This window comes from Phalacrocorax aristotelis, chromosome 15, assembly GCF_949628215.1.
Source record: "Phalacrocorax aristotelis chromosome 15, bGulAri2.1, whole genome shotgun sequence".
Classification (NCBI taxonomy): domain Eukaryota; kingdom Metazoa; phylum Chordata; class Aves; order Suliformes; family Phalacrocoracidae; genus Phalacrocorax; species Phalacrocorax aristotelis.
The window spans coordinates 4,739,309-4,754,702 of record NC_134290.1 but is presented as its reverse complement, the minus strand read 5'-3'; the positions used below and the strand labels follow the sequence as shown (position 1 = coordinate 4,754,702).

At 47.7% G+C, this 15,394-nt stretch overlaps 1 protein-coding gene across 1 annotated transcript; it reads left to right on the top strand.

Annotated features, from left to right (window-relative positions):
• Positions 1–709: 709 nt before the first annotated feature.
• SF3A1 (splicing factor 3a subunit 1) lies at positions 710–15,226 on the top strand. The gene is made up of 16 exons (XM_075110018.1): positions 710–923; positions 3,430–3,542; positions 5,286–5,490; positions 6,314–6,571; positions 7,020–7,094; positions 7,822–7,972; positions 8,437–8,630; positions 9,270–9,387; positions 9,501–9,686; positions 9,987–10,108; positions 10,313–10,555; positions 11,221–11,431; positions 12,220–12,374; positions 13,164–13,265; positions 13,490–13,561; positions 14,496–15,226. The coding sequence occupies exons 1-16, from the start codon at positions 858–860 to the stop codon at positions 14,595–14,597; spliced, it is 2,373 nt and encodes a 790-aa protein (XP_074966119.1). The 5' UTR covers positions 710–857; the 3' UTR covers positions 14,598–15,226.
• Positions 15,227–15,394: the final 168 nt, after the last annotated feature.

Genomic DNA, 15,394 nt, shown 5'->3' with positions numbered 1-15,394 from the left:
CTCCACCACCTCTCCGGGCAGCCTGTGCCTGACCACTCTTGCAGTAAAGTCATTGTTCCCAATATCCAATCTAAACCTCCCCTGACACAGCTTGAGGCCATTTCCTCTTGTCCTATCCCTTGTGACTTGGGCAAAAGAGACCGACACCCCCCTCACTACAACCTCCTTTCAGGCAGCTGCAGAGAGCAATAACGTCTCCCCTCAGCCTCCTCTTCTCCAGGCTAAACCCCCCCAGCCCCCTCAGCCGCCCCCCAGCACACTTGTGCTCCAGACCCTGCCCCAGCCCCGCTGCCCTTCTCTGGACACGCTCCAGCCCCTCCTGGGCCTTCTTGTCCCGAGGGGCCCAAACCTGAGCCCAGCATTCGAGGTGGGGCCTCCCCAGGGCCAGGCACAGGGGCCCCATCCCTGCCCGGCTCCTGCTGGCCACACCAGGGCTGACACAAGCCCGGGGGCTGGTGGCCTCCTTGGCCACCTGGGCACTGCTGGCTCATGCCCAGCCGGCTGTCAGCCAGCACCCCCAGGGCCTTCTCTGCCGGGCACTTTCCAGCCACTCTTCCCAAAGCCTGTAGAGCTGCACCGGATTGCCGTGCCTGAGCTCATGTACCCAACCCTGGCCTTGCTAAACCCCGCCCAGTTAGTCCCGGCCCATTCACACACCCCGCCCAGTGTCCGCAGCTGCGCGCGCCCGCTGGCGTGCCGTCACTTCCGGCGCGCGTGCGCAGCTGCCCACGTCCGGCCGCCATTTCGTCCGTGGAGGAGTCGGCTCTGTTGGCCGTCCCTCGTCCCGTCTCGTTCCATCCCGTCTCGTCTCGTCTCGTCCCGGCGGGGGAGCGCCTCCCGCCGCCCCGAGGAGCGCCATGCCGGCCGGACCCGTGCAAGCCATGCCTCCGGCGCAGCCAGCGCCCCCCGCCGAGAGCAAACCGGTGCGGGCCGCGCGGGCGGGGGAGGCGGCGCTGGGGGCCGGGCCGCGGGGCTCGGCGGGGCCGTTGTTGTCTCTGGCTTTGGGGGACTGCGTTTCCCTCCTGAGCTTCGCTGCTCATTTTATTTGTGCCTCTGTACTCGGCACTGGTGAGGCCGCACCTCGAATGCTGTGTTCGGTTTTGGGCCCCTCAGTACAAGAAGGGCGTTGAGGTGCTGGAGCGTGTCCAGAGAAGGGCAACGAAACTGGTGAAGGGTCTGGAGAACAAGTCTGATGAGAAGCGGCTGAGGCAGCTGGGGGTTTTAGCCTGGAGGAGTCTGAGGGGAGACGTTATTGCTCTCTGCAGCTGCCTGAAAGGAGGTTGTAGTGAGGGGGTTGTCGGTCTCTTTTGCCCAAGTCACAAGGGATAGGACAAGAGGAAATGGCCTCAAGCTGTGTCAGGGGAGGTTTAGATTGGATATTGGGAACAATGACTTTACTGCAAGAGTGGTCAGGCGCAGGCTGCCCGGAGAGGTGGTGGAGTCACCATCCCTGGGGATGTTCAAAAAACGTGCAGACGTGGCACTTGAGGACATGGCTGAGGAGGCCTGGGGGTGTTGGGTTGGTGGTTGGACTTGATGATCTTAGAGATCTTTTCCAACCTTAATGACTCTATGGTTCCCGCAGGCACAGCCCGCAGAAATCTGTTCATCCGCTGTCAGCCTGCTGGAGGGCAGCTGGGTGCTGCACTTCGGCAAGAGGCTGAGTCCTTCCCTGGGAGCAGCACAGGGTTGTTACTGTGATGGACATGAGGGTTTGCTGTGAGATCTGGAAACAGCCCTCCTACCAGCAAGAACATGTGAAAGGATTAAACACACCCCTCCCAGTGTGCTTCAGAGAGCGTAGCAGTGCCTTCCCCTGTTCTCTTGCGTCTCAGCCATATTCCCCTCTGCTAGACCCTCTTCCTGGCCTTCCGCAAATGGCAAACAGCCATTCCTTCCCCAGCTGTTCCAGCAGTTTCACACACCAGTATCAGCGCTCGTGCAGCTGTACAGTAAGCCAGTGTAGGGAGCTGACTGAAAATCCTGGGTGGTTTGGTGTAGCTAACACAATTAAGAGGAAAATGGCTGTCCCCAACAAGCACCCAGGGTCTTCCAGGCATGTGTGTTAGCAAGGCAGCTCAGCATCATGCTTAAATAAAAACATCTCTCAAGCATGGTGTTGCCTTGTCCTTCAGCTCCTCACAATGATGGATGTTCAGAGGGAGCAGGAATGAGAAATTAACATGTTTATGGCACATTCTTCTTAACACACTTCATTAAGGTTGTGTTTGACTCAAGAGAGTTTTCTGCCTTGGAGTCCCTGTGCATTGAGCAGAGCTAGTAGCTTTTCTGGTATTTTAAAATCTCCCTGACTGTGTCTGTTAAGAATATAAACATTTCCCATGCACCTGTTCTCTTTTATAACAGCTTTTCTTGTGAAAGATGCTTGGTGAGGAAAGAGGAGAGACATCTTTCGTATTCTGCAAAGAGCAGGTTTTAGTCTTACTGGAAGATAAAGCCATTCTCAGGGAGGGTTCTGGGATTTTAGTTCATATCCTCCTATAATATCAGTGAGAAAAATGCCCTGGAGAGCTTTTCTGTACAAAACAGCTTTTGATGCAACCACAATAGGATTAAAAGCTATGTTTTATTTAACGTGGAGTTAATAATTCAGATTCCCGTTTCTTGCAGTGCCACAGGCCTCTAGGCACGTTCATAACTTCCAAACCTGTTTAGCAGTGCTGAGTTAATCCTGGATGTGTTGTTATAGGCATTCTCCTACGCTGCCTCTTGTCTCAGCGTTTATAAACCTAAGCGGGGTCAAGGCTGAGATAGCAAAAACGCCAGGAGAACTTGTTTTCGTTCCCATGGAGTGGCCTTCCTCGTCGCCTTGCTGTGCCCGCCCCTGCGGCGGGTGCCCTTGCCAAGCAGGCAAACATTGTCTCCCACCCTGAGAAGCTGAGCAAGTAGTTCGTGGGACTGGCGATTCAGATTGGTAACCCAGATCTCTGTGTCAGGAAATATTAAATGTTTTGGGGGCCGGGGAGGAGAGTAGATACTGCTGTCTGCCATTTGGGTTGCTGTTTGGAAGACTTAATTCTTACACAGGCTTCATTAAGCATGGTTTTGCAGAACAATTTGTTAATATGTGTTAGGATTGTTACTCCCAATATAGATGAGGAAGTTGAGAGAGGAAGGAGATGAATTTTCCAACTCAACCACCTGAAAATAAACCTAATCTGGGTTTGCTGGTCTATTTTTCACCCTCTGGTGCTGGTATATAGCACGTTACTCAATATTATTTGAATTTCCTTCTCTTGTTTTCAGCTTTGATTTAGGCCATTTGAATTTGCCTGAATTTGATTGCAAACACACGGTGAAAGATGTCTTCCTGTGCCAACACCTCTTCACCTTTTGAACAGTTGCTATAGTTGTGAGGCAGCAGTACAGTGCACTGTATATATATGTATATACATGTTTTTATTGCAGCCAGAAGAGGAGCCAAAAGAGGAAGCAGCACCAGCCAAGCCTGTGGTAGGAATTATTTACCCTCCTCCAGAGGTCAGGAATATTGTGGACAAGACCGCCAGCTTTGTAGCCAGGTAAACAGCACTGGTGGTGTCTCGTGTTTCCTGGGATTTTTGTATGGTCGTGTCTGTGCAGCTCCAGAAACTGAAACAGGTCACAGACCTATGAATTTCCACAGAGGATTTTAAGGATTGAGCCTATACCAGTGAGGCTGTGGAGGAGAAACAACAATGTTCTGCTTAAGAGGTGTAAGACATGCTTTGTAGAAAAGTTATGGTAGTAAATAAAATGAACTTCTTGGAAGAATCAATAATACACGCTGGAATAACCAGGTAACAGTTCCTGTTCCGAATGATCTGAAGGGGAAACAAAATTCCAGGTACAAAGGGAGCCTTGTTACAGGTGCTCCACCAAGTGACAAAGCCTGTGTTTTACAGCGTGTTGGCGATGAACTTCCCAGCAAAAGGGTGCTCATTTACTTCTTGAGTCCTGAGGTTAAGCCTTGCCCCTGCGTTGTGTAGCTTGGTGAAGTGTGCCGGCAGCTGGGATGTCTGTTCGACCAAGCCTCAGTCATCTCTCTCGCCCCTGATCGCCAGAGGGAGAAAAGTGCATACCTTCAGAGAGCAGTCTGATCCTCTCTTAGGACAGATGAGGTGCCTGTGATGTGTGGGGTTTTTTTTTTTCCCCCCTCTGTTGACTGTAGCAGATCGATTAGTGTGAGTATAGATGTCAAGTTTAGGGGAGGATTCTAAAAGTTGAATAAATTTTACTGCTTTGGGCTTCTTCCATTTGCCTAATGTCATCATTCTGCAAGCGCAAGCTGTTAGTGCTAGCTAGGCCATCTTCCTCTGTTGTTTTTTAACACTTAAGTATTTCTGGCTGTCTTATCTCTACATGAGGTCTCAGGGGTCCAGATCTTGGTCTTCCTGGCAGTGTATGAGTAGCATGGGAGGTAAATATCCCTCAGCTGGCTGTGCGAATTCTTAAGCTTCACGGCATCCAGACTGGCTGAACACTGCATGATTTTACTTCACTAAATGGTCATTGCTCAGAGTTTTAAGACAATTCCTAGATGCTGGTCTAATCAGAGACACTTCTTGTCTAGCTAATTTCCAAAGTGCTGCCAAGGAGCGTTGGCTTCCTTTGAGGACACGGAAGGGGCTGTGTTTATCCTTCGGTGTTGTAGAGGCCTCCTCTTTTGGAAGAGGCAGAGTGTCTAAACAAGACTTGGAGGTATCCAGCATGTATGAAAAGAAACATGCTACAGCTGCTGTTAACTTTCTCAGACTACGCTGAAATAAATGGTTGTGCACTTTGCGTGGCAGGGATGGACGTTACCTGGACCAAAACTTAGGGCTCTCCAAAATGCAACACTCCAGTGTGGTCAATCTCTGCACAGGCTGATGGTTACCTACTTTTTTCCTTATATGAACTTTCTGGAAATGAAACTAGTCTTAAATAGAGCAAATAAAATTGGTCTAGTAAGTAACTTGTAAACTTCATCCAATAAACTGCCAATCCAGTAAATGGCCTTTTGTTTGTGTGTAGCCAAATGAGATTGTGGAACGCTTGTGAGTTTTTAACTGTCTTAAGAAATACTGTGAAGCTTTATAGGCTAAGTTAGGACAAATGCCATTAACTTGTGTCTGTACAGCTGGCTGCGGTTGGGTATGAGTTACTTAGAGGTAAACTCCTTCCACACAGGAGAGAAAATTGGCTTCTGAGGGGCTTACTATACATCTTACTATGAAAGAAACAAACCTTTACACTTGAGCTGATGCCCATTCATCTGAATAATTTATCTTTTTCCTCCCCAGAAATGGTCCAGAATTTGAAGCTCGAATTCGTCAGAATGAAATAAATAACCCCAAGTTCAATTTCTTGAATCCCAATGATCCTTACCATGCATATTACCGGCACAAAGTCAGTGAGTTCAAGGAGGGTAAAGCACAGGAGCCGTCAGCTGCTATTCCCAAGGTCATGCAACAGCAGCAAAGTGCTCAGCAGCAGCTTCCACAGAAGGTAAGTATTCCTTTTCACTTTGGTTGAGAACTTGGCTTCTAACTGGATGTGTCACAGCCTGACATTAAGCGGAGGTCTGAAAGACAAGGCAAACAAAGGAGTTACTTATATATTTGCAAAAAAAGACAGCACTGAGAAGCTTGGGTTTAGTGTCTGGGACTTTGTTTTGTTGCAGGTGCGCGTCTCCCAGTCACTGGTCACTAAAAGTTGAGTATGAAAGAGCTGATACATTGTTCTACTTGGACCATTTTAATTATGTTTAGTTGTGTATTGGCTGATATGGTACTCAAAATAGTGATCACGCAGACTGTAGGAGTTTAGGACTCCTGTCCTAGGCAAGTCCTTAGAATCCCTTGGAGTTCAGTGTGGGCTTGATGCATGCACTGTTTTGTAGACACATTTCCTTTTTTCTGCCGGAAGGATCAACTTCCCCTTAAAAGTACAAGATGTTGCCGATTTTGTTTAGTTGTGCCTTTGTACATACTGAATGGAGAAAGGGCAGCGACCGAATCTGAGTCTGTTACATGCTTCGCATAGCCAACGGTCGCGCTGTGCGGTATTGACCATCCTAGAGGATTATAGTGAAGCCCTGATAGTTTCCAGTGTTGTTAGCTGTTGGAGCAATGGGTTTTTTTATAGGAGGCCTAAATACAGATGTCCAGATATACCCTTTGCTACTAATTTTTCTCATCCTTGCAGCTGCCAGGATATCTAGACTGATGTTGGTTTCCCACAGCAGCTGAAGGAAAAAATGGGTGCTCCCAAGTGTTTGGTAGCGGTTTCTTGAGGGCAGTCACTGAGCTGTCTCTGTTCTGCTCTGCAGGTGCAGGCCCAGGTGATCCAGGAGACGGTTGTTCCAAAAGAGCCACCTCCAGAATTCGAGTTCATTGCAGACCCTCCCTCAATCTCTGCCTTTGACTTGGATGTGGTGAAGCTAACGGCACAGTTTGTGGCTCGGAATGGGCGGCAGTTCTTGACACAGCTGATGCAGAAAGAACAGAGGAACTACCAGTTTGATTTCCTTCGCCCCCAGCACAGTCTCTTTAACTACTTCACTAAGCTGGTTGAACAGTACACAAAGGTAGTCTTGGCAGTTTACCTGTCAGGTTGATTCCTTCAACAGCAGTACGAGTTTGAAGACCATTGAAGCCCTACAAAACAGCCAGACTAGAAATATGTGCGGGTCCAAGGGTTGATCCTTCAAATCTTGCTCTTGGAGTTAGAGTGGGTATCTCGTATGTTGTTGGCAACGTGCAGCGCTGAACACAGTGGGCTGTTATTTAAATGTACCCGACACTATTGTAGTATAAGTTGTGGTTTTTTAAGTATGGAGGGTAGTTGGAAGGCCAAGAGTGAATATTTTAAGTGGGAGTATGAGCAATAAGTAATTGGAGGGTTGCAACAGAAGAAATGGAACATAGCCCCAGGGGTCTGCTGGTATTTTTATCGATGCAGAATGAGAATAATTGCTGTTAAGGAGGCTTTGGCAAAAAGAATTGTCACCAACTGTCATGCAAAATATGTTTCAGATCCTGATCCCACCTAAAGGCTTACTCCTCAAACTCAAGAAAGAGGCTGAAAATCCCAAAGAAGTCCTAGATCAGGTATTACATGAAAAATTTGCAAAATTGCTGAAGCATTTCCTTTATGTTTTGATTTTTTTTTTTTGCTTTACATGTTTCTGACTTACTGGCAGCAAATACAAATATACAGAGAATAAAATGGATGTGCCCCCTGCAGTTGCTGGAATATGGGATGCTCAAGCTTGTCTTTAAACTCCTAGCTAGTGTTCGTATTGGGGGTAGTTTCCTTGTGGCAGTGTAGAGGCATAGATACTGCACGACACCATTCCTGAGCATTTTACAAAGTAGAATGTTCCCCTCTCGGACAACTTCACTGTGACAGCTCAGTCACTTATAGTCCTTCCAAGCTGTTCTTTATTACATTGATTTCTGTCTTCATCACGAAGACTGCTTTTGTTCTGGAAAGGTGTTATTACCAGGTTGTAACAGGATCTGTGAGCTGTTTGCTGGCTCTGAATCCTCAGTGAGATCCGAGTCATGTCATACCCGGATGGCTTGGTCTTGGCTCAAGTCTGCAGTTCCGGTTTTAGAAAACCACTGTACAAAGCTGCTGTAGTACATTACTCAGCAGGCAAACCTGTAGTTTCTGAATGAAATACAAATATTTCTTTGTCGTGCCAGGCCTCTGAAGTAGTGCTCGTGTCCCTGCCCTGAAAGGTTGGTGGCGTAAACTCAGGGATGCTGCGGAGGTGACTGTGATGTGTTTCTTGTCTGACGTTTAGTGTGTGCTTTACGTCTGCTTGTGCAGGTGTATTACAGAGTGGAGTGGGCAAAGTTCCAGGAGAGAGAGAGAAAGAAGGAAGAGGAGGAGAAGGAAAAGGAGCGTGTTGCTTATGCCCAGATTGATTGGCATGACTTTGTGGTTGTGGAAACAGTTGACTTTCAGCCCAACGAGCAAGGTACTGAAGTGTTGTAACCTCTGTGAAACTCTGCTCCCTTTGAGTAGGCACTATGTCCTGAAATGCTTTTTTTAGACAGAGGTTGTTTTTTACAGCTGCATATCCTTCAAAGATGAAGGGGAAAGTGACAGTGTGCAGGGCTGGGTTTTTTCTGCAGTCAGTAATGTTCTCCTTGCACAAAGTCCAGTACTGCACTAGTGTCCACTTTTCACTTCCACTGGGAGAGCAGAACTTGTCCTGCTTTCTAGTGGTGCTTTCACCTGTAAGTACCTTCATCTTCATCTGTCACGATGATGTTGGTCTGTATAGACTCCATCCATTCCCTTCTCTATGCCTTGGCTCCCAGGTTTTCATGCCACTGTTTTGTAAAGAAACTGCTTTCATTCAAGAAGTTGATATTTTTGTCTGTCCATTGAGCAACAAAATGGGATAGAGAAACAGAAGCTCTGTTTTCTGCATTGTAGGGAATTTCCCTCCTCCCACCACTCCAGAAGAGTTGGGAGCTCGAATCCTGATCCAGGAGCGTTATGAGAAGTTTGGAGAAAGCGAGGAGGTAGAGATGGAGGTGGAGTCAGATGAGGAAGATGAAAAGCAAGAGAAAACAGATGAGCCCCCAACCCAGCTGGATCAAGACACCCAAGTGCAGGATATGGATGAGGTAACTAGCCAATAGAATCAGCATTACTTTTGTCCCGTAAAGTGTGTGTGGTTTCTGATGCCCTTCTTTTTCACTGTAAGAAGTTCCTCAGTTTCTTGAGGAAATGAGATTTCCTTCTGATGGAATTTCAGAACAACCTGTTTCTGCTGGAATATGGTATTTTTAATTATTTCCTTGACAACACAATTTCCGAGAGAAATCCAGTAATTTTGTCACCTAATGGTGTGGATTTTCCATTTCTGTGGTCAAGCCTCTGGGCTTTCTTCTGCACAGAATCTGGAACACTGAATGATGACTCATTTTAGACTCTTCTCTACCCACTGTATGTTAGCTGTTCGTCTAGTAATAAGGAACAAGAGCGTGGTTAACTCTAAGCCCCTGCTTGCTGTCCTGTGGTAATGTAGAAGCTGAGGAGTACTTGCTTCCTCTTCTGGGTCTGCTGAATTTCTAAATCATTATTATCCAGAGGAACCACTGTAGCATAGGTGTCCAGAGGCAAAATAGTTCTGTTGGTTTGAAGCTGCATAGTCAGTTTTTCCAGCGCTGCATAGGATTTTTACACCTTTCTCAAATCTTGTTTGTTGATATTTGACTACAGGGACTTGGTTATGATTTTTTTTCCCCCCCCCCCTAAATAAGGGCTCAGATGATGAGGATGAAGGTCAGAAGGTTCCTCCTCCTCCAGAAACCCCAATGCCACCACCACTTCCTCCCACGCCAGATCAGGTCATTGTGCGGAAAGATTATGATCCCAAAGGTAAATCAGGCTGTGAAGAAAAACTTTTATTTCTTCCTGAATAATCACAAAAGCATTTGTTCCTAGGCTGCATCCTCCAATGTGTTTTTAACAATGTGGTTTTGTTTTTCTAGCCTCAAAACCATTACCGCCTGCCCCAGCTCCAGATGAGTATCTTGTTTCCCCCATCACTGGAGAGAAAATTCCTGCCAGTAAAATGCAAGAACACATGCGAATTGGTCTCCTGGATCCTCGATGGCTGGAGCAGCGTGATCGATCCATCCGTGAAAAGCAGAGCGATGATGAGGTCTACGCCCCAGGTCAGCTTAAGAATCTGACACAGCTTGCAAAACCAAGTTCCTAGATGAGCTCTGTGAACTCTTAGTACACACCCTCACTCCCCCCACGTCCCACTGAGAAGAAACTCTTAAATGTAGCTTTCTGTATGATGTCCTTAGTGTGCTGTGTGGATCCGTTTGTCATTAGTACATTTAGTTGTGGTCTCCTCAAAAGAGCAGCGCTCAGCCATTAGGGACCAAACAGTTTAAAGATCGTTAAAAGAGGCTGGATCGTGTTTGACTTTGTGTCACTGAGATAAGAATTTCTCTTTTTGCCTGCAGGTTTGGATATTGAAAGCAGCTTGAAGCAGCTGGCAGAGCGCCGTACTGATATCTTCGGTGTAGAAGAGACTGCCATTGGTAAAAAGATAGGTGAAGAAGAAATCCAGAAACCCGAGGAAAAGGTAGAGTGGAAACTGTTTTGTGGGATTTGGTTTGTTTGGGTTTATTGTGGTTTTTGTTTGTTTTCACAGGTTCCTGTCGTAGTATTATGAGTGCTCAGAGAGACTGGAGTCTCTTGAACTTTGTTCTTGCTCTCTTGATTTACTTGCAGCTCACATCGCAGTCTGGGCAAGCGGGGGTTATTCTCATTGATTTTATCCTCTCAGGTGACCTGGGATGGGCACTCAGGCAGCATGGCCCGCACACAACAGGCTGCTCAGGCCAATATTACTCTCCAAGAGCAAATTGAAGCTATCCATAAGGCCAAGGGACTGGTGCCAGAAGATGACAGCAAGGAGAAGATTGGTCCCAGCAAACCCAATGAAATGCCCCAGCCACCCCCTCCTTCATCGGCATCAAATCCCCCAGCCAGCGCTCCGCCGATCACATCCGTGCCTCGTCCGCCCACCGTAAGCGTTTGGGCTTCCAAAAGCAAATGGCTGTAGCCATAGTTAATTAGAAGGGAGTCCTGATGAAGGCAAGGGTTATAACAGCAGGGTACTGGCTAGAAGCAGATTTTGAGTGAAGTTCTTGTTTCCATATTACTCTTATACCATCAGAGGAACCCTGTTGAACTCACTGTTAAAAATGGAAATTAAGATTTAGGTAGAGCTTTTCATCCTCAGAGGTATCAAAAAGACTTGATCAGTTGGGTGAAGGAAGAACCTGGGCAGTGAGATCTTGGAGGAAGGGAGTATGGCTAACAAAGGCACGGGTGGGTGCTTTTTTTGAGGTGTAGAAAGGTGTACAAAAGTAGCTGCAGGTAAGAAGTGTTCACAGGTGACTCAGTTGTCCAGAGTTCCTGCCCCAAGGGTTCTGCTACATGACTCTGAAATAGCTCCTTCTTCCAGACTGCTACATGCTCGTGGTCTGATACCTGAGTCTGATAATGAGGCTTCAGTGCCTGTTTACAGGCAGCTTGGCCTGACCATAGGGTGGGCTCGCTGAGGTTCCCGACAAGTCCTTGGCCAACAGAAATCCTCTGTGTGTTGCCCTGGTTATCTTAGTCAGGATCGTGTACAGCGCTCAGCGTTCCAGGGTGTACCTGCTAAGAAAAATCACCCTCTCTCTCCAGATGCCCCCTCCCGTTCGTGCCGCTGTTGTTTCTGCAGTTCCAGTCATGCCTCGTCCCCCGATGACTTCCGTGGTCCGTCTGCCCCCAGGATCCGTCATAGCCACCCCCATGCCACCAATAATCCACACCCCGCGCATCAACGTTGTCCCCATGCCACCCTCTGCTCCCCCCATCATGAGCCCCCGCCCGCCTCCCATGATAGTACCAACAGGTCAGTAACTTCAGCTTTTTCTGGTTAATTGTTCAGCTAATTCCTGCACAACGTGGGCTTGAGCTTTGATTCTTTTTTCCTTTTGTGTCTCTGATAACAGCATGTAATCGGGACTGCAGACCCTAAGTCCTGTCATTAAGAATTTTGGTGTGTTTGGTATGACTTAACTGGCAGTGCTGCTTCTGGGCTCAAGACTCCTCCTGCAGCATGAAATACAGAGAATTCTGTTTCACCTATTCTAAGTCTTGTGTTCCCAGGAGCCTGCCCAGGTGAAGATTAAGAATCCACATTGCTTTCTGAAAAGAACCAGAGTAAAGAGGAGCTGGCAGCACCTCACTGGGTGTTAGTTTGTTACAGAAGTTGCTGCTGCAGGAGGAAAAGCTGCTGTCTGGCCCCTTTCCTCGTAGCAGCTTCATAGCATTAGGTGCTTCTAAGTTGAAAAGCACAATGTAAAAAATTCTCCCTCTTTTTTTCCCTTTTTTTTTTTTTTTTAAATCGAAGTGCTGGCACCGCTGCATGCCAAACTGAGAGCGTGTTCTTTTTTGCAAGATCTGCAGGAAGTTCTTATGCCGCTTGTTGTCTTTTCCTGGACTGTTTCCCAATATGAGAGATCTCCTAACGTTTGAAGTTTGCACGTTACTGTTGGTTGTGTTAACTTCCTCCATGTATTGTGGCATTTATTTTCAGCCTCTGCTGGTCTGCTAAAAGAGTTTTCATGTAAGGGAGTGTCTGCTGTATATGCAGTGGGTGACTACAGATCGTGTTGTGTCCCCCCCCTCCCATTTCAGCATTCGTTCCTGCGCCTCCCGTGGCTCCGGTTCCTTCCCCAGCACCGATGCCTCCCGTTCATCCGCCGCCGCCGATGGAGGATGAGCCAGTCTCAAAGAAACTGAAGAGCGAAGATAGCCTGATTCCAGAGGAGGAGTTTCTGCGCAGGAACAAGGTATTGGTGTGGGCTGGCTGCTTGTTGAGAAGCTCTGGAGCCCTGACCCTGCTGGGGGGCTCAGCCTCCCCTGCCCAAAGCAGGTGTAAGGCCAGAGGGAAGCTGGTACGCAAAAGTGCTTCTCAAGGGAGTGACCTGAGGGCTCCTTTCTACTGTTATTCCTGAACAAGCTAAACTGCTCTGTGTTTTACGGGAAAGAGCGGTACAACACTACACACAGAAGTTTAATACGATAGTGCGCTTCTGTAATTAAGGGTAGCGAGGGATAGGTTTATACTAGTGTCAGGAACTACTAATGCTGCTAATAAGCTTTTAAGCAGAGGTCTGCTAAGCTGGAGATGCAAGGAGATTTGTCAGGGTCAGAGTGATAGTGTGGTAATGTGATACATTCCACAATAACATGAACTAAATGTTAGAATTCCTTCCTGAGGAGTGCCATAATCACAGGTTGAGTTCTAAAAGTCGTATAAGAAGGCTGTAGAGTTTTCCTGGGCATCTGCGCAGAGAAGCTGTCTCCTGCTTAATGCTTCATACGTTCACTCTGTAATACTGTGAATGTGCGTGACGCTTGGCAAATGGCAGACAACAGGAGGGACTGAGGAGAGAAATCCAACTAATTTGTTTTATTTTGGTAACAGCAAAGTAACTTTCTCAGTGTTGAGGCAAATACAGTTCTGTGTGTTCGCTGAGAAGCCGAGATACGTGGGAAAGAAATAATTTGTCTGCTGCTCTTTTATCGTAGTCCTGAACCTCCTTGCCTGTGAGAGACGTTATCTTTGTTTCCTCTAGGGTCCGGTCACGGTCAAAGTCCAGGTTCCCAACATGCAGGACAAGACGGAATGGAAACTGAACGGCCAAGTGTTAGTGTTCACCCTGCCGCTCTCGGACCAGGCATGTAGCTTATTAACCTGGCCTCTACCCCGGCTTGTTTTGTTACCGAGTTCCTTTGCTTTGAGAATAGCAGTTGACCTGCGTGGCAGGAGCTGTAAAATCCTGTGTGTTCCCCACGCTGCAGCCCCTTGCCCAGCAGAGTTGCGTGGCTGGGGGAGCGGTGCTGCCCGTCTGTACAGTGGGGGGAAAAAAAATCCCTGAGCAAGCTCTTTGTTTCTTCCTAGGTGTCTGTTATAAAGGTTAAGATCCACGAGGCCACAGGGATGCCAGCTGGGAAACAGAAGCTGCAGTACGAGGTGGGTATAAGCCCTTCAAACACTGTATGTCAGTGCTTTCTTGCACACAAACTGACTTTTTACAAGAAAAAAGTTGTAATGTACCTACTATGATATTGGGAAGAGCAGAGGGAATGTCTCTCGTGGCTGTGCAGCACACTTGGTTCCAGAACTGCATGCTGATACAGCAGGATGGGCCTTTAGTAGGTGGCACTGGTGGATTTTCACAGTATTGCTGTGGCAGATGAGTCCTCTAAGCTTGATGGCTTTCTCTAGAATCAGCCTATTATTAATATTGGGGTTTTTTAACACATAAATGCAACAGTCTGCTCCCACTGATCTGTTGTGCATGCTCAGGAAGGCAGGCGAGAGTACCTTGAAACCCTGGCAGCTCTGAAAAGACTTCCTTCAAAACATGGAAGGGAAGAGCTCGCTCTCCCTTCCTCTCAAGACTGGAGCTGTCAGAAAGGCACCGTTCCTTTTTAATAACTTGTTCCCAGTCATGCGTGTGCACAGGCACAACCTGCTGCCTAAGCAGTGAACTTTGTGCGCTGAACCTCCTCAGGAGCTCATCTGTGGGCAGATATTGTGTTAACCCTTCGCGAGAAAGGAAGCGTAACTGATGTTGGTTTTTAAGAATAAAAAAAAGAGGGGGGAGTGGAGCCTAAATAGCTTCACTTGTTGTGGTGGCTATCTTTATGTTTGTAGAGGTATAGGGTGTATATTGTCTGTTTGTACCCTTGCATCATTCCCGGCATACCCACCTCCTCCGGTGCCCATCTTCAGAGACGCTGGGATCTCTGGGGTTTTTCAAAACCTGCAGCATCCTGCCACCGCCCTGTTTTGAGAGTAGGGCTGGGAGGGCTTGATCAGTGGGGGGATTTGTGGGAAAAGTGAGCATTAAGGTTTCTGCTGTGACTGGTGTTTATTCTTTTTTTTTTCCTCCTCCCCTCAGGGCATCTTCATCAAGGATTCGAACTCCCTGGCGTATTACAACATGACGAGTGGCTCTCTGATTCACCTGGCGCTCAAAGAAAGAGGAGGCAGAAAGAAGTAGGAGCCGTGGAGCCCGGAGATATAACGTGTCTATGTTGCCACTTGTGTAACCCCAACCCTTCGAATCCTCAAGCCTTTTAGGGGTGACTGCCCCTGCCTGCTATCTCTGGTTTGAAAAGAGAGACTCCAAACCCTGTGTTTGGGTGGCTGATGGGAGAGGGGGAGCTGACAGAGCCCTGAAATGTGTAAATGTAGTGACCTAGCATGTAACCGCAGCAGCCTGTTGGTGATCGACGCTTTGCTCGAGTGCTAGCTCTCAGTTGAATTCCCTCATGAAGCAACATTGAGGTCATGCCCAGCTTAGTCTAGATCCATCTTTGAGGGATTTACACTGACCAAGATCATCATCTGCCCGACTACAGGGCTTGCTGCTTCATTTAACCTTTTTCTAATTGAAAACTTCTTCCTTCTCATCATACCTATCAAGCCCCTTGCTCTTTCTCTGTCCCTGATTTATCTGCGAGAGCCTCTCACGCTGACCCTGACTTAGAAATTTATCCTCCCTCAGCATGAGTGTGCGTGGCTGTTCCCTGCGATAAAGGAGATCTGAGTCTGTGCACGCTAAACAGCTTCGTGCTGCTTATGTACAGCCTGTGATTTGTTTTAATAAACACGCATCTCGGTGCAGGATTCTGGCTGTCGCAGCTCTTGTTCCTTGGGGGTTAGGTTTTTTAGCTGGAGATGTGCCTGGCTTCAGAGCACTTGGGTGGGTTGTGGGGAAAGATGTTGGGGTTTTGTAATTAAATGGTTTACTGTAGGAAATCATTTTCTAGGAAAGACTGCAAGAGAAGGGTGTCA

What these genes read in the sequence shown, in the direction of transcription:
- SF3A1 (XM_075110018.1), top strand. Translation starts at nt 858, where the DNA reads ATGCCGGCCGGACCCGTGCAAGCCATGCCTCCGGCGCAGCCAGCGCCC. An exon ending in ACCGCCAGCTTTGTAGCCAG is followed by an intron (nt 3,543 to 5,285) that starts GTAAACAGCACT and finishes TTTCCTCCCCAG; the next exon opens with AAATGGTCCAGAATTTGAAG. An exon ending in AGCAGCAGCTTCCACAGAAG is followed by an intron (nt 5,491 to 6,313) that starts GTAAGTATTCCT and finishes TCTGCTCTGCAG; the next exon opens with GTGCAGGCCCAGGTGATCCA.